General features: G+C 52.2%; 1 protein-coding gene across 1 annotated transcript; it reads right to left on the bottom strand.

Moving 5' to 3' along the window:
* Nucleotides 1–27: 27 nt before the first annotated feature.
* Nucleotides 28–18,266, bottom strand: LOC124467913 (neurofibromin-like). Its single transcript, XM_047020424.1, has 25 exons — nucleotides 17,156–18,266; nucleotides 13,174–13,317; nucleotides 12,977–13,060; nucleotides 12,413–12,603; nucleotides 11,431–11,537; nucleotides 11,229–11,296; nucleotides 10,595–10,670; nucleotides 10,299–10,456; nucleotides 9,423–9,596; nucleotides 9,197–9,325; nucleotides 8,938–9,012; nucleotides 8,277–8,408; nucleotides 6,014–6,148; nucleotides 5,604–5,717; nucleotides 5,316–5,395; nucleotides 4,803–4,926; nucleotides 4,197–4,443; nucleotides 3,954–4,027; nucleotides 3,436–3,519; nucleotides 2,963–3,307; nucleotides 2,674–2,813; nucleotides 2,348–2,470; nucleotides 1,260–1,343; nucleotides 1,027–1,143; nucleotides 28–316 (listed from the first exon to the last, which is right to left on the bottom strand). Exons 1-25 carry the CDS (start codon nucleotides 17,213–17,215, stop codon nucleotides 58–60), a joined length of 3,324 nt encoding a protein of 1,107 aa, XP_046876380.1. The 5' UTR covers nucleotides 17,216–18,266; the 3' UTR covers nucleotides 28–57.
* Between the last annotated feature and the right edge of the window lie 12 nt (nucleotides 18,267–18,278).

The raw sequence follows: 18,278 nt of genomic DNA, 5'->3' as shown, positions 1-18,278 counted from the left end.
GAGACAAAAACGTAGAATACCGAAAAGTTTTTAAAAGAACATTTCCCCAAAACGTTTTTATCCCAAAAAAATCCACAAAACGTGGAGAAAAAAAAGGTTTGAAAAAATATGTGAAGTGAGCTTCCCAGCCTGACCTATGGAGTGCATGAGTCCGCTGTCCACGTTGGCGTTGAGCAGGTTGGACATGGCCAGCACGGTGCAGTGCCTCAGAGACGCCAGACGCCGGGACATGCCCCGCTTCCTGCCCGCTACCTGCTGCCCATCATCCTCCACCTCACTGCAGTCATTCAGCAGGTTCATGAACAGAGTAAAGTACCTGGGAGAGGAGGAGAGGAGGGTGGAGAGGAGGGTGGAGAGGAGGGGGGGTGGAGAGGAGAGGAGGGGTGGAGAGGAGAGGAGAGGAGGGTGGAGAGGAGGGGGGGTGGAGAAGAGAGGAGGGGTGGGTGGAGAGGAGAGGAGGGTGGAGAGGAGGGGGGGTGGAGAGGAGGGTGGAGAGGAGAGGAGGGTGGAGAGGAGAGGAGGGTGGAGAGGAGAGGAGGGGTGGAGAGGAGAGGAGAGGAGGGTGGAGAGGAGGGTGGAGAGGAGAGGAGGGTGGAGAGGAGAGGAGGGGTGGAGAGGAGAGGAGAGGAGGGTGGAGAGGAGGGGGGGTGGAGAAGAGAGGAGGGGTGGGTGGAGAGGAGAGGAGGGTGGAGAGGAGAGGAGGGGTGGAGAGGAGAGGAGGGGTGGAGAGGAGAGGAGAGGAGGGTGGAGAGGAGGGGGGGTGGAGAAGAGAGGAGGGGTGGGTGGAGAGGAGAGGAGGGTGGAGAGGAAGGTGGGTGGAGAAGAGAGGAGGGGTGGGTGGAGAAGAGAGGAGGAGAATGGAGGTCAGGAATCATCATTGCAGTGACCAACATCCCTGCTGTTCAGCAGCTGTGAGCGAGGCTGGGGGAGGGGAGTGAGGCTGGGGGAGGGGAGTGAGGCTGGGGGAGGGGAGCGAGGCTGGGGGAGGGGAGCGAGGCTGGGGGAGGGCAGCGAGGCTGGGGTTACTTGAGGAACAGCTGGGACTTGGCCTCCATCAGGTCCACCCCGTCTCCCTCCTCCGGCTGCAGAGGAAGACCTGCTAGCAGAGACACCACCGCCTCCATGCTGGCCTGGTCCAGATCCCTACACACACACACACACACACAATAACACAAAGGTGGACCAGAAACACTGTTATTCTTCATATCAGACCTGTGTGTGTGTGAGTGTGTGACCTGGTGATGCAGGTGGAGGTGTACCTAGTGAGACACTTGACATCATCATCAGCAGCCTGGTTGGAGGTCCCCATTACCCAGTCAGTCAGGTACTCCACCATCTTGTTCCTGAGGACAGCAAGGTCAGCTACGTCAGTCTCTCTCTAGCACGGATGTGTGTGTGTGTGTGTCTCACCTGAACTTCATCTTCTGACAGAAGGACAGGTTGTGTGTGTGTGTGTGTGTCTCACCTGAACTTCATCTTCTGACAGAAGGACAGGTTGTGTGTGTGTGTGTGTGTGTGTGTCTCACCTGAACTTCATCTTCTGACAGAAGGACAGGTTGTGTGTGTGTGTGTCTCACCTGAACTTCATCTTCTGACAGAAGGACAGGTTGTGTGTGTGTGTGTGTGTCTCACCTGAACTTCATCTCCTGACAGAAGGACAGGTTGTGTGTGTGTGTGTGTGTCTCACCTGAACTTCATCTTCTGACAGAAGGACAGGTTGTGTGTGTGTGTGTGTGTCTCACCTGAACTTCATCTTCTGACAGAAGGACAGGTTGTGTGTGTGTGTGTGTGTCTCACCTGAACTTCATCTTCTGACAGAAGGACAGGTTGTGTGTGTGTGTGTCTCACCTGAACTTCATCTTCTGACAGAAGGACAGGTTGTGTGTGTGTGTGTGTGTCTCACCTGAACTTCATCTCCTGACAGAAGGACAGGTTGTGTGTGTGTGTGTGTGTCTCACCTGAACTTCATCTCCTGACAGAAGGACAGGTTGTGTGTGTGTGTGTGTGTCTCACCTGAACTTCATCTCCTGACAGAAGGACAGGTTGTGTGTGTGTGTGTGTGTCTCACCTGAACTTCATCTCCTGACAGAAGGACAGGTTGTGTGTGTGTGTGTGTGTCTCACCTGAACTTCATCTCCTGACAGAAGGACAGGTTGTGTGTGTGTGTGTGTGTCTCACCTGAACTTCATCTCCTGACAGAAGGACAGGTTGTGTGTGTGTGTGTGTGTCTCACCTGAACTTCATCTCCTGACAGAAGGACAGGTTGTGTGTGTGTGTGTGTGTCTCACCTGAACTTCATCTCCTGACAGAAGGACAGGTTGTGTGTGTGTGTGTGTGTGTGTCTCACCTGAACTTCATCTCCTGACAGAAGGACAGGTCGTCTCGTCTCTCCATCATCACCTCCACCAGCTGGCACAGCTTAGTCTTGATCTGGATGGCGTGCACCATGTTGCCTAGGATACGCACATACCTGCAAACGCAGGTCCAACAGGAAGGGCCTCACACACGGCATTCTGGGGCACCATGGAAACGCTAAGGCTTCAGGTTTGTGTGTGTCAAGTTCAAGTTTATTGTCAATGGAAAGTTTGATTGCTTCCCCAGGCAGTTCATTTAGAGCTGAAGTTAGGAGTGTGTGTGTGTTTGTGTATATGTATATATAATGTGTGTTCTCACCTGACCAGGTTGAGCATCATGGTCTCTATGCTCGCCTGCCCCAGGTGCTCAGAGCTGCCTTCTGTGTGGTTGTCCAGAAGGTTCTTCATGATGGCAATGGTCTGCTCCACAAACTGGGTGTTTGTGTCGTTGATGGGAACCTGCAGCAGCAGGGAGGAGAACACGTCAAACCCTCTCACCTCAACACACACACCAAGCTCAACAATCGATAATAACCCATAACCTATTAACATCGTTAAATCGCCCGATGATCGCGACAACCGTAAGGATGGCCAAGTGCTCTCCTCACCGGGCCCTGCGCGTCGAAGAAGCGGCTGATGGCATTCCTCAGCTTGTTGAAGAGCATAGGATAGAGGGCAGGACTGAGCTCCAGGCCCACCAGATCTTTGACGTTGGTGCGGATCTGGACGCCCCTCTCGTGGCTGCACACCAGCAGGCTGAGCAGACGCTCCAGGAAGCGTCCCAGCGGGGTCTCTGTGTTGCTGCCCTCGCAGGAGCCCATGGAGATCATGGAGGCCTTCCTCTCGCTCTGGGGGCCCATAGGGGGGCTGTAGGTGGCCAGGCCGGGGGCGGAGCGCTGCTGGAGGCACACCCCCCCTAGGGCACACAAGAAGCCCGTCATGTTGATCCACTCCTGGACAAGGGGGAAACACACACAGTCACATGTTAACGTGACGGAAAGAGACTAAGACATTGACCAACAAAAAAAGAGCAGGACATTCAGGCGTTCGTCACATGGAGGCTGTGGGCAGGGCTGCTCACCTGGCCGTCCTCCAGCTTGGTTTTGGGGTGTTGGAGGATCAGTTTGGTTGCCTGCTCCCATTTAGCATGCGTGTCCTCCCAAGCCTAGCACCAACGAAGAAGAAACACAGCAGTGATTCCTCGAGACATCCTTCCTGACTGGGTGGAGACCCTATCTGTCTGTCTGTCTGGGTGGAGACCCTGTCTGTCTGTCTGGGTGGAGACCCCTGTCTGTCTGTCTGTCTGTCTGTCTGTCTGGGTGGAGACCCTGTCTGTCTGTCTGGGTGAAGACCCTGTGTCTGTCTGTCTGGGTGGAGACCCTATCTGTCTGGGTGGAGACCCTGTCTGTCTGTCTGTCTGTCTGGGTGGAGACCCTGTCTGTCTGTCTGGGTGAAGACCCTGTGTCTGTCTGTCTGGGTGGAGACCCTATCTGTCTGGGTGGAGACCCTGTCTGTCTGTCTGTCTGGGTGGAGACCCTGTCTGTCTGACCAGGTGGAGACCCTGTCTGTCTGTCTGTCTGGGTGGAGATCCTGTCTCACCTCTGTGTTTCCTGCTGTGGGGTGTTCTATCCTCCTGAGCAACGCCATCACTCTCTTCTGCAGGGCTGAGCGGCCTGGAAACACACACACACAGAAACACACGCACACACACATTAGCAGAGCTTGGCCAGTGAGAAGCCTCTGCACATCTGCTCAGCACAAATGCAGAGTCTGCCCCCTAGTGGTGAAACCGAGTTCAAGCTCAAGTTGACCAGGAGCACCCAGCCGGCCGGTCCTGCCCACCTGTGGACTTCATGTTGCTGACGGAGGCCAGCTCGATGAAGGTGTTGTAGTTGGGCAGGATGCTGTGCACCGGCATGTCGTCCAGACTGCAGCGGATGTCTGCCTCCTCACAGAGGTGGCGGAAGCATGACATGGCCACCAGCACGGCCTCTGCATCGGGGCTCCACAGGAACATGTAGAGGCTGACCTCCAGTTTGGTCTGGGCCTGCCGACAGATAGGGATCCCACTGCCCAGCGTGGCACGCTCCTGGAGAGGGGGGCGGGCGAGGCAGGGGTTGACTCACAGAGCCACGCTAATGCACTTGGCTATGCTACATAGAGCACTGAACTCATTCTGAAAGGACTCAAATATATCCATCTAGCTAGGATGCAACTGGTTCTAGAGGAACATTAACCAGGTAACAGCATACCTGGTTCTAGAGGAACATTAACCAGGTTTGCTAGTTCCAGAGGAACATTAACCAGGTAACAGCATACCTGGTTCTAGAGGAACATTAACCAGGCAACAGCATACCTGGTTCTAGAGGAACATTAACCAGGTAACAGCATACCTGGTTCTAGAGGAACATTAACCAGGTTTGCTAGTTCCAGAGGAACACAACGTACCTTGTTGCGGAGGAGGAACTTGTTCCTGCAGATGAGAATCTCTCTTAGCCACTTGAGGATCTCTGTGCTGTTGATCATCTGGTGGCCAATCAGCTTCTTGCAGAGGAAGAATAGCACCTGGGAGCTGGGGGAAACGGCAGCCAATCAGAAGAGACACCCTGAGACACATGCTGCTGCTGTTGTTGTTTTTGTTGTTGTATTGGACTGATGGGACACTTGTCATACTGAGGTGAGTTATGGAACTGTCTCTGGTACCTGAGGTGAGTTATGGAACTGTCTCTGGTACCTGAGGTGAGTTATGGAACTGTCTCTGGTACCTGAGGTGAGTTATGGAACTGTCTCTGGTACCTGAGGTGAGTTATGGAACTGTCTCTGGTACCTGAGGTGAGTTATGGAACTGTCTCTGGTACCTGAGGTGAGTTATGGAACTGTCTCTGGTACCTGAGGTGAGTCATGGAACTGTCTCTATGATGGTACCTGAGGTGAGTCATGGAACTGTCTCTATGATGGTACCTGATGTCCCAGAAGGTTTCGATGGGTGCGTCTGGGTTCCACAACTCGATATTCTCTGGCTGATGCAGGACCAGGAGAGCCTATCAGATAAAGCCACAGTGATTAGTCTCAGGACACCTGCTAGTGTGTAGCAGTAACTACAGTTGTATAGTACCTGTATACAGTTGTGTAGAGTGTGTATACAGTTGTGTACTGTGAGTGTATGTGTGTGTACACAGTTGTATAGTAGCAACTCCAGTTTTGTAGAGTGTGTGTGGTGCAGGGGTGATGAGTGTAGGAGAGTCTCACCTCCATGGCTTCCTGGGAGATGTCCCCCATGCTGGCCAGAGGCACCAGCTGCACCAGCCCTGTGACCAGCTCCACCGTGCTGCTCTGAGTCTCCTGGCCTTGCTTGCCCGGGTTCTAACACACACACACGTAAACGAACCCAGGAGAACATGTTTACAAACACACAGGCATGTCCAAACATGACTAAACAAACAAAGGCTGGATTATTAGGCGTTCTGCTCCAGCTGTATCAAGGCTCTAACCCTAAAACAGATTACTTACTAAGACCACTTATCAAACGTGTTCTGTCCAAAGCTGACCTAGCAGGCTTAAACATGATTATCCCTTAAAACCAAAGTTTGTCTTTCCCGCTCTAACACCTCAGTGATACGGAGTAGCTGCTGGGAAGGTGAGGAGAGAAGTGGACTAACATGCAGCATGAGCTTGGGGTCAGCATGGAGGAGTTTGACCAGGACCAGCAGAAGGTACTTGTGGCTTCTGTTGTCCAGATCGGTGGTCTTCTCTTTGAACTTCAGACTTGTCATCTTCTCCTTGAAGGTCAAACTCTGTGACACACACACACACAAACACACAGAAAGAGAGAAGTTTAAGAAGGAGCGTGTAATGGAACAGGACGAGAGAAGAGGAGAGGGAGAGGAGAGAAGGAGGAGCGACGGAAGACAGACAGCATCTCTCCACACTCCCCCCGCACGCAGCAGAGATGAACACCAGAGGCCCTCCAGATCACAGGACCGTGGTGAGAACCATCAGGAGAGACAAAGGTCAGGGGTCACAGCAGGGAAACAGCCCCACCAGGAGAGAAACACTGTTTCATGAAGTAAGAAACAGCAGGAGGACAAAAGACTGTGGGCTTCACACCTGCACTGTTACGGCTCACAGACACACACACACGCACACACAGATGTAAAGGAGGAAGATTACATCACAAGACAGATCTATCAACCAACAGCTCCATGTTAGACTGTATCTTCCAGCTGTCTCTCCCAGCTAAATCCTCCACCTCATTTGGCAGATGATCGTCACCATCTCCACCCTCCATCTGCCGGGAGAGGAACCAGCCCACCAGGGCCTTCGCAGCACCCTGGATAACCTCCAGACTAGGGCTGGCCGGGTGATAACCTCCAGACTAGGGCTGGCCGGGTGATAACCTCCAGACTAGGGCTGGCCGGGTGATAACCTCCAGACTAGGGCTGGCCGGGTGATAACCTCCAGACTAGGGCTGGCCGGGTGATAACCTCCAGACTAGGGCTGGCCGGGTGATAACCTCCAGACTAGGGCTGGCCGGGTGATAACCTCCAGACTAGGGCTGGCCGGGTGATAACCTCCAGACTAGGGCTGGCTGGGTGATAACCTCCAGACTAGGGCTGGCTGGGTGATAACCTCCAGACTAGGGCTGGCTGGGTGATAACCTCCAGACTAGGGCTGGCTGGGTGATAACCTCCAGACTAGGGCTGGCTGGGTCTGCAGCCAGGCTGACAGCATGGAGCTGAGACACACTGATGGAGCTAGCACGGCTAGCAGAGGTAGCACGGCTAGCAGAGCTAGCACGGCTAGCAGAGGTAGCACAGCTAGCAGGGGTAGCACGGCTAGCAGAGGTAGCACAGCTAACACACCTAGGCCAAGGACGAACTAGAGGATTTTATTTTAAATCTTACAGTGGAAGACCATAAACATAAAGACAGACAGTTTTAACTGATTTTTTACATTATAATCCAAGTAAGTGATTTCCTTTTTCTTTTTTTATCAAACATGAGTTTGTCAAACGTGAAAAACAAGTGGAGGAGGACTGTCTTTTTAAACATGAGTATCTGTACTTCTACTCGAGTGAAGGATGTGTACTTTTACCATCTCAGCTAACCAGCTAACATACAGCTGACAGAGTGGGGGGCGCAGGCAGACTTGAACCCAGGACAGAGGATGTGGAGGAGCAAGGGGCTCTCGCTTTACTGTGGGGTCAGGGGTCAGCCGCAGAGCTCAAGAGGAAGGGAGGGTTTTAGGAGGAGGGGGGGCAGTTATACTTACAGCAACAGCAGCCCACTGCCATGCTAAACAGTGACTGGCTGGCTTCTGAGCGCATGAGCAACAGCAGCCCAGATCAAAGGCCAATGAAAGGAGGAAGAAAAGAGAGAGGGGGAGGAGGAGAGAGAAGGAGGAGGAGAGAGGAAGAGGAGACAAAGCACCACTGTGTCAGTGTAGTCAGAGAGGTCGCTAGGCCGTGCTGCACTTCACCAGACACACACTCACACACACACACACACACACTCTCACACACGGACATGCAAAGATATGAGAGCAAGATGCCCCACACGCACCCAAACAAAACGACAAGTGAACCAATCAGATCCTAGCAATACAGCCCTCTTTACGAGCAATGTCACAGGTCTTCACAGCCCTCCAACACAGTCCTGATGTTCCCAGAGAACAGGCAGACAGGGCTTTTCTCCTGCGGTTTGAGAACAGTGTTCCTGTAGCAGGAGGAGGGGTTGGAGGGGCCTGGTTAGGGCAGGGCAGGGGGCCTGGTTAGGGCAGGGCAGGGGGCCTGGTTAGGGCAGGGCAGGGGGCCTGGTTAGGGCAGGGCAGGGGGCCTGGTTAGGGCAGGGCAGGGGGCCTGGTTAGGGCAGGGCAGGGGGCCTGGTTAGGGCAGGGCAGGGGGCCTGGGTGGGGGTAACTCACCGGGGTCGTGCGGAGCGGTGCGTGGGTGCTGCAGGTCTGCATGACGCGGGCCAGCGTCTCTGAGAACATGGAGCGCAGCTCTCCGGAGTAGCAGTACACAGCGTCGATCTTGGGCCACCAGTCCAGAGGAGACTGGAGGAGAAGAGCATACCGTTACACCCTCCCTGCCTCACCACACCTTCCCCCTCCCTGCCTCACCACACCCTCCCCCTCCCTGAATCCCTCAGGAAGAAGAGGGTTGAGAGAGGAGGAGGTATGCCTAGGGGGGAGAAAGCAAGATGGCCGTCCTCTCCTCCCGTCTCCAGCACCAAGACACGGGAGAGCAAAAGCAGCCTGTGACTCTGGCTGAGAGACAGGAAGAGCTCTCTGACTCTGGCTGAGAGACAGGAAGAGCTCTCTGACTCTGGCTGAGTGACAGGAAGAGCTCTCTGACTCTGGCTGAGAGACAGGAAGAGCTCTCTGACTCTGGCTGCGAGACAGGAAGAGCTCTCTGACTGGCTGCGAGACAGGAAGCGCTCTGGGTGACGGAGCGTTTACAGAGAGGGCCCCCACACACACACGTCTGCAGTAAGTCTTCCCTCTTCAGGGATGGTACCCAGCTAGACAGCAGTCTATCCTAGCGCTGGGTTAGCGACATGCTACACTGTGTGTGCAGACTCACGTTGGTGATGATTCTGTGCAGAGAGTTGACCAAGACAAAGTGAAACGTGGGAGGAGATGAAGATGCAAGGCAGACCTGGAGGAGGTAGGGAGGAAGAGAGACAGAAACTTACAAACGCACTTCAGAAATCGACCCCATTCCCTGCATTTTCCATCTCCTGTTGAACTGCAGCTTCCCGTGTGATGGTTCTGGCCCAGCTCTGATGGCTGTATCTGCAGCACTGTAACCAGGGCAGTAGGAGAGCATGCAGGCCACAGACCTTAAAGTGCTGCTTATTGTGGGGGTTGATCCGGAAGCAGGACACGAAGCAGTCGATCATGAGGTCCACGTCTGCGTTCTGGCTGCCCGCTCCTCGAGAGAAGGGCTTGGGGGGGTTGAAGAGCAGCGCCTGGAAGGACAACACACACTGGCTAGGAGGGAGCCCTGAAACAGCAGCCTGGCTAGGAAGGCCTATCAGTGTGTGTGTGTGTGTGTGTGAGAGCAACCTTGAGGTCCACCACGATGGACTGCACCAGCAGGAAGATGATGGAGTGGTCCTCCCAGTTGATGTAGGTGGAGGCCTTGCAGAGCTTCACACAGGCCGTGGCAGCACTCTCTGTGAGCTGCCTGCTGCTGCCCTGGCCCGCTAGCGCCTTCCGCAGGCTGTCCAGGAACAGCTTCTGAAGAACACACACACACCACGTCACACACACACCACGTCACACACACACCACGTCACACACACACACACCACGTCACACACACACACACCACGTCACACACACACACACCACGTCAAACACACACACCACGTCACACACACACCACGTCACACACACACAACGTCACACACACACACCACGTCACACACACACACACCACGTCAAACACACACACCACGTCACACACACACAACGTCACACACACACACACCACGTCACACACACACACACCACGTCAAACACACACACCACGTCACACACACACAACGTCACACACACACACACCACGTCACACACACCACGTCAAACACACACCACGTCACACACACACACCATGTCAAACACACACACCACGTCACACACACCACGTCACACACACACCACGTCACACACACCACGTCACACACACACACCACGTCAAACACACACACCACGTCACACACACACACACCACGTCAAACACACACACCACGTCAAACACACACACCACGTCACACACACCACGTCAAACACACACACCACGTCAAACACACACACCATGTCACACACACACCAACTCACACAGGGGGATCTAGAACAGCCTGTATGGAACACACAGAGTCCTGTAAGGATGGGAACAGTTGTCTTTCCTCCGTGTGTGAGAGAGAGAGTGTGTGTAACCTTGTTGACTTTGGAGTGGTCCAAGGGCTCCCTGGAGAGGTCCTGGGTGATATTAGGACAGAGGATGAGCAGGATGATCTGCAGGGGCCACACCGCAGCCTTCCTCTTAGCGCTCTCTGCAAAGCTGTCCACCAGGTCAAACAACTTCTCTGCACACTCTGGAGCACACACACACACACACACGGTATCAGCCTCCAGAACACAGACTCTGAGAGTCTACAGCCCAGAAGTCACCTGGTGACAGGTGACAAGTGCCAGGTGACACAGTGGCTTGAGGTGTGCTGTACTCCACTCACCAGCCATGTCAGTCTGCGGTCGCTGGTACAGCATGGTGAACTCATCAGGGTAGTTCTCCACCCAGTTCCAGAAGGCCTGGAAGACCCACACACCTGTCATCACCTCTACCCCCACACCTGTCATCCTCTCTACCCCCACACACCTGTCATCACCTCTACCCCCAAACCTGTCATCACCTCTACCCCCACACACCTGTCATCCTCTCTACCCCCACACACCTGTCATCCTCTACCCCCACACACCTGTCATCCTCTCTACCCCCACACACCTGTCATCCTCTCTACCCCCACACACCTGTCATCACCTCTACCCCCAAACCTGTCATCACCTCTACCCCCACACACCTGTCATCCTCTCTACCCCCACACACCTGTCATCCTCTACCCCCACACACCTGTCATCCTCTCTACCCCCACACACCTGTCATCCTCTACCCCCACACACCTGTCATCCTCTCTACCCCCACACACCTGTCATCACCTCTACCCCCCACACACCTGTCATCCTCTCTACCCCCACACACCTGTCATCACCTCTACCCCCACACACCTGTCCTCCTCTCCACCCCCCCACGTGCAGCCCGGTGCAGCTGGGTGGGACTGATAGAGGAACAGGAGCTCTGCAGAGACTCACCTTTTCCAGACTGTTGATCACACTCAGCTGGGCTGGTTTCTTCAAGGACTTGAATTTAAACACGGTTTCTGCAGCAGGAGAGGACACACTGAGGAACACTGACACATCTAAAAGGCACCAAACCAGCCAAACAAGACCTCTGTATTTCTGATCTACAGAAGAATCTAACTAGGGAGAGCCTGTTGAGATGTTCCCATGGTACCTTGGAGAAGCTTTTTAAGCTTGGCACAGTCCACATTGATGTATTGGATCAGCTCGATGTCATGGACGTCCACCGTGTCTTCAGAACAGACCGTTAATTCCTGTAACCTGGAGCACAGAGCAGAGTCATCCATACAGACCAGCATCATCCACACAGACCAGAGTCATCCATACAGACCAGCATCATCCACACAGACCACTATCATCCACACAGACCAGCATCATCCACACAGACCAGAGTCATCCATACAGACCAGCATCATCCACACAGACCACTATCATCCATACAGACCAGCATCATCCACACAGACCAGCATCATCCACACAGACCAGCATCATCCACACAGACCACTATCATCCATACAGACCACTATCATCCATACAGACCACTATCATCCACACAGACCAGCATCATCCACACAGACCACTATCATCCATACAGACCACTATCATCCATACAGACCACTATCATCCATACAGACCAGCATCATCCACACAGACCAGCATCATCCATACAGACCACTATCATCCATACAGACCACTATCATCCATACAGACCACTATCATCCATACAGACCAGCATCATCCACACAGACCAGCATCATCCACACAGACCAGCATCATCCACACAGACCAGCATCATCCACACAGACCAGCATCATCCACACAGACCAGAGTCATCCACACAGACCAGCAGGTTTAAGTACTAGGAGGTGTTCTGTACTAGTGTGGGACTGAAACTGAATAACTTGGTTGACTGAGCAAAGCTTTCAGAGTAAATGCTGTGCAGAGGCAACACTGAGGTCAGCTGATCCTGGCTTCATGTTTTGGTAACAGGTTAAGACTTGTGTGTCCCAATCCCTGGTCAGTCACATGTCAGAGGCTCCACCGGGAGAACACATTCTGCCTCCAAACCAAATAGGACAGGGGGGGGGGGTGCTTTGTGACCAAATGATTCCTAAACCTCCATGGTTAGTGGTTACCTGGTGGAGATGCGGCTGAACACAGCGTTGAAGTTGTTGCAGCTGAGAGAGAAGAGCACCCCTGAGGCAGAGGTCCGCAGCTCAGCCGCGTGCTGGTGGCCCTCACGGTACGTGTGGATGAAGTGGCAGATCTCTGGTAACAGCTGCTTCACCAGCATGGTCTCATCCAGACGCATACAGTCCTTAGGTTGCTGAGGGAGGAGGAGAGGAGGTTAGGAGGAGAGGAGAGGACGAGTGACCGGCCGGTCGACAGAGCGAGCTATTGAGCTTCTGGTCGCAGCAACTAATAGATTCCGGAAATGGCGAAAAATCCCATTGGAGACCGTGAAGGCAAAGTCAGGATGAGGAAACACCTGGAAAAGCAATCTGGAGGAGTGGGCGGTGAGAGAACACATCCGCACGGAGGAGGAGGAGAGGAGCCAGGGGACTCTCCTGACAGCCTCCACAGACAGGCAGAGGCCTGGTCAGATAGACGGGTGGAGGGAGAGAGAGACAGGGATGGAGGGAGGAGGGAGACAGGGAGGAGGGAGACAGGGAGACAGGGAGGAGGGAGACAGATCTTACCCCAGCCAGGCACTTCTCCAGTGTGTCCAGGATGATGAGCTGAGAGAGATAAAGGTTCTTCTCTGACGCCTCCCCAAATATCCTCTGAGGAAGAGAGGACGAACCAGGTTAGGCAGCTTCCCTGCTGGACTTAACCTGTCGACATACCCAGTAAATACACACAAGGGCCTCACGCACACGCACACACACACACTCACCATGTTGTTGACATTCTTCAGGATGTTAGTGAGGCCGCTGATGACCAAGGAGAACTTGTACTTGGAGATGTGGATGAGACATTCCCTGTTGTGTTCTGTGCTGACCTTGGTGTGTGTGTTCTGCTGGCCCACCTTCACAGGAAGCTGGGGGCACACAGTCAAACCGTCAGCCTTAGTTATGTGCACACAACACTGACCGACAGGCGTCCAAAATCACTACTTACTGGAGCACAAATTCATGTTAGAAGCTGCCTAAACAAAATGTAAAAGGCAATCAACTTGTTTGAGGATGTGAATAACCATTATCACTCTAAACTTCAGTGACAGTCATTGTTCCATTGCATTCATCAGAGTACCAGTAATGAGAGCAGCCAGGATCGGAGAGTGTTCCCAGCTGGGATCCAGTGACAACAGACAGGACAGAGGAGAGTGTTCCCAGCTAGGATCCAGTGACAACAGACAGGACAGAGGAGAGTGTTCCCAGCTGTGATCCAGTGACAACACACAGGACAGAGGAGAGTGTTCCCAGCTGGGATCCAGTGACAACAGACAGGACAGAGGAGAATGTTCCCAGCTAGGATCCAGTGACAACAGACAGGACAGAGGAGAGTTTTCCCAGCTGTGATCCAGTGACAACACACAGGACAGAGGAGAGTGTTCCCAGCTGGGATCCAGTGACAACAGACAGGACAGAGGAGAGTGTTCCCAGCTGGGATCCAGTGACAACAGACAGGACAGAGGAGAGTGTTCCCAGCTGTGATCCAGTGACAACAGACAGGACAGAGGAGAGTGTTCCCAGCTGGGATCCAGTGACAACAGACAGGACAGAGGAGAGTGTTCCCAGCTGGGATCCAGTGACAACAGACAGGACAGAGGAGAGTGTTCCCAGCTGGGATCCAGTGACAACAGACAGGACAGAGGAGAGTGGCTTCCTCTCCGCCCACACAGGAAGTAAACATGGAGGGCTGTAGGCAGGCTGTGTCCGCCCTCCTGAGGGCAGCATCAGACCAGATGACAGAACATCAGCTGCTCTGTGGCCCCAGGCTGACCCCACCTCTCAACCACAGCAGCCAATCACAGGCGACCACCATACCAGCCAATCACAGGAGCTCCACACGGCCACACGGCATGGGGGGAGGGGGGCATGACCCCTGACCTCTACCACAGGTCACCAGAGGATCTGACCCCTGACCTCTACCACAGGTCACCAGAGGATCTGATCCCTGACCTCTACCACAGGTCACCAGAGGATCTGACCCCTGACCTCTACCACAGGTCACCAGAGGAGCTGCTCCTGTCTAGGAGCGGACGGATCAGATAATCCTGAGACCTGAGCACACACACACACACAGGAACACACCAGTACACACTCGGGCACAGGAGCACACACACACACAAGAACACAGGCATACAGAGTGTGGTTTGTTGACATCCATATTCAGACCAGGCCAAGACACACAGACCCACTGTGTTCCAGTGGCACAGACTGAAATTCCTCTAAGGTCATGGACAAAACTTTCCCCTCATGAGTGCTGTGGCCCAAGCAGAGAGGGTGTGGCCCAAGCAGAGAGGGCGTGGCCCAAGCAGAGAGGGTGTGGCCCAAGCAGAGAGGGCGTGGTTCAAGCAGAGGGGGCGTGGTCCAAGACGAGAGGGTATGGCCCAAGCAGAGAGGGCGTGGCCCAAGACGAGAGGGTGTGGCCCAAGCAGAGAGGGCGTGGCCCAAGCAGAGAGGGCAGACAGGAAGTTTCCCTCTACGGAATTCCAGCAGACTCGCTCCTGGCTCTCAAGAACAGGAATACCGGGACAGAAACAACATGTTTAACCCAGCTGGTGTGAGGCCAGATGTGTGTTGAGGGCCCTTAATGGGCTGGCATGGCAGATTCCCTCTAAGAGCCCTGTGTCTCTTCACTTGGCTGAGCATCTCCTTCCAGGTCAGAGGCGATAAGCAGCGTTACAAACATCCAGATCTTAATGGTTAGAAAGACCTCAGCAGCAGAAACACACAGGGTCAGTCCAGCATCTGAGTGATCTGACTGTCCTGCTATCACCGACAACAGACCGCTCCCTAAAGTCACTACCCTGAGATAAACACACACACAAACATACAGGATATATAGAATATTAACACAATGATAATATATTATAAGGTAGCGTGTCACCTTTAAAAGCATCATGTTCCAATATTCAACATGCTATGACTCATCATTTTAAAAGGTCAGCATATGGGACAGGACAAACGCAGTGGCAGACATCAGAATAATCCCATCCTCCTGATAATCTGCTCTAATCTGCCTCAACGAGCCGCCAGGAGGAGTTGCTCTGTTTTGAGTCTTGAAGTGCCATTTCCAGAAAACGGATTCTGACAAGGCTGAAAGCACCAAAAAAAAACACAATCCTATTTGGTGATTAGACTCCTGTGTGTGCTTAGCGGTAACATTTTTAAAAAGTAGTTTAAGAATAATTTCCATAATTACAGTACGATCAGCCCTGCCCTGCCCCACCAGGACGGTGGCCTGTCAGTCGTGGGGCTGAAGACTAAAACTTCATACTGCACTTGACCACTCCGGTCTAGCCTGGAGCCTCCTGTTATTAACAGAAGCTGCCTAGCTCAGTGTAGATACACACAGCATAAATACACACAGCATAGATACACAGCATAGATACACAGCATAGATACACAGCATAGATACACAGCGTAGATACACAGCATAGATACACAGCGTAGATACACACAGCATAGACAGGCTTGTGTGTTTGAGGAACTGCTGCTTCTATATTCCCAACATTCCAACATCAAGCCTGAATTGTTGAGGAAATCATGCCGGGATGCAAATGACAACGATAGCCCACTAGCACTGCTAGCATTTTGACAAAGCTGACTTTGTTTCATAAAAGTGAAGAGAGTGGAGTTTCTAACCTATATTGGTGGCACCCGTTCCCTGAGAAACCATAATAAAGAATAACCAAACACTCAAAACAAGAGGGTTGAACAAGACTAGCATAACCTGGCAGCATAACCTTAGACACATTCTCACACATACAGCCTCTAGTCACACGCTGGCATGCAGTACATGCATGGCATTGGTCAATAAATGACTCAATGGACCTTCAATTGGACAACGTTTTAAATGTCCTGGTATGACTGTGGACATGATGCAAGTCAGGTGTGTCAATACCCGACCACACAGCTACACTTGCCACATAAGTATCTCATATCACTATAGATTTAACTTAAGATGGAAGTGCTGTTGTCATTTGTGATCTTCAGCCTAATAGCCAATACTGTTCCGATACCTCGTCAGATGAGAATAGAAGGTTTACATATATAACAGGCCCAGCTAGCTCCAATGTGTCAACATTGACACCAGTCACACAGCGTGTCGATAAATCAATGCTGAAACTATATTTCTCATCAGTGTTCCTTCACGGAGAAGAATATCTACTTCCAATACAGCGACTAGTTAGACAGGTAACTGGCCGTCAGTCCCATACATTAGCTAGCTAGCTAGCTGGCTAAAGCATCAACAAACTGGGTTTGTATCATTCTGCTTGCTTAGCATAGCATTGTGCTTTATAGCAGGCTAGTTCCTCCTGACAGAAAGGCGTGCTTAGTGAACTCCTTTGTGTGTATATCAAGGGATCATCCTCGTGGTATTGTAAAGTGGGGTTTTAAATCAGATTTCACAGCCTTTCAGCTACATTGTTCGTGTTCCCCCCCCCCCCCCCCTCTCTCTCCCTCCCCTCACTCTCTCGCTGTCATCTGCTCCCCAGTCCACAGTGTGATGATGATGCGGGTCTGCAGGAGTAGCTAGCTAGCTGTGGGCAGGGAGCAGACGAGCTATAATTCATGGATGGTCACAAAACCACAAGTCATGACAGGACACCTTTCACCAAATAATCAGGTCGCAAAACCGCTCGCTAAGTAAACGTTCACGTCAAAGAGGAGGGTTACATTTGTGATGCGATATGATATTCTTCATACCTGCTCGTCGAATCTGGTAATAACGGCCTGAACCCATTCCATGGGTTTCTGAGCCGCCATGGCCGGCCGGGTTGGAGCCGCAACGGGCCACTGAAAACCTCCGTATAAATAATGGTTCCTCTGCAATTTGCAACCCGTTAACCTTCAAATACCGCTGTTCACGGGGATGGTTTATTTTTTTCTTTCTTTTATCAGACACACCATGTCGCCATGACACTGCCGGAAGTTTGAATCCTCCTCAATGAAGCAGGCTCTGATGCCTGTGTGAGGGGCCGCCACTGCGCCTGCGCCCCTCAGACCTGTGCATGGACTAGTATAGACGGATTGGGCCTCTACTGTTTTCATCAATGACAGGCTTTAGATAACAAACGGGTGATGTCACGGTTAGTTATGAATTGAATATTACATTCCAGTCTCAAACTAACCATAATCACAGTAGTTAGAGAATGCGTTTTGATGGAGAAGTCCACCTATGAACAATTTGCTTCAATACTCCCGCCACCGTTAATGCAAGATATTGGTATTCGGTTATGTAACTTCTCGTGTAAATTTGTCTGATTGTGTTTGTCCTTCTATTTTAACTGCGCCCAATCTTGTTTGTAATCTCATTAAAATAGCACATTTGGGGACATGGCCGTCTGTAGGCTATTGTCAATTTTGAATAAACTAATTTGACCGGCGCCTGCTCATTTGACCTCAGATGTGAATGTGAAAACACAGGAACGCACGGTCGATCTGGGTCTCCAGTAAACGGAGATGAATAAACACAGAAAACATAACATACAAACATAACATCTTGGCCTGAATATGTCCTTCCTTCCTTGGAGAAATGATGACGTTATGCCCATTTAAAATATACACGTTGAATAGACCATGCAGATCTTAACTGGAAAGCAATTAAAACAAAGAGGCACATTTGTTCTACAGTTCATCTGCAAGCATAACGCTTTGCAGGCTGCACCTGTACTGTTACGCCCCCTATAGGTGGCAATGTACACGTGCGCTTGCTAGGAAGAGGGAAATTGGTGTTTCGTTTCTATTATACTACACAACGGTCCCTAAGGAGCTAAATAATTGATTCATTTATAACAAATAAATGTGGAAACGGCACTGGCTGAGCACA

This window comes from Hypomesus transpacificus, chromosome 5 (assembly GCF_021917145.1).
Source record: "Hypomesus transpacificus isolate Combined female chromosome 5, fHypTra1, whole genome shotgun sequence".
Lineage (NCBI taxonomy): Eukaryota > Metazoa > Chordata > Actinopteri > Osmeriformes > Osmeridae > Hypomesus > Hypomesus transpacificus.
The sequence above is the reverse complement of the archived record's forward strand: the minus strand, read 5'-3'. Positions and strand labels throughout refer to the sequence as shown.

What these genes read in the sequence shown, in the direction of transcription:
- LOC124467913 (XM_047020424.1), bottom strand. Translation starts at nt 17,215, where the DNA reads ATGGCGGCTCAGAAACCCATGGAATGGGTTCAGGCCGTTATTACCAGA. An exon ending in TGGAGAAGTGCCTGGCTGGG is followed by an intron (nt 12,604 to 12,976) that starts GTAAGATCTGTC and finishes CTCCTCCCTCAG; the next exon opens with CAACCTAAGGACTGTATGCG. An exon ending in CAGCAACATGAAGTCCACAG is followed by an intron (nt 4,028 to 4,196) that starts GTGGGCAGGACC and finishes GTGTGTTTCCAG; the next exon opens with GCCGCTCAGCCCTGCAGAAG.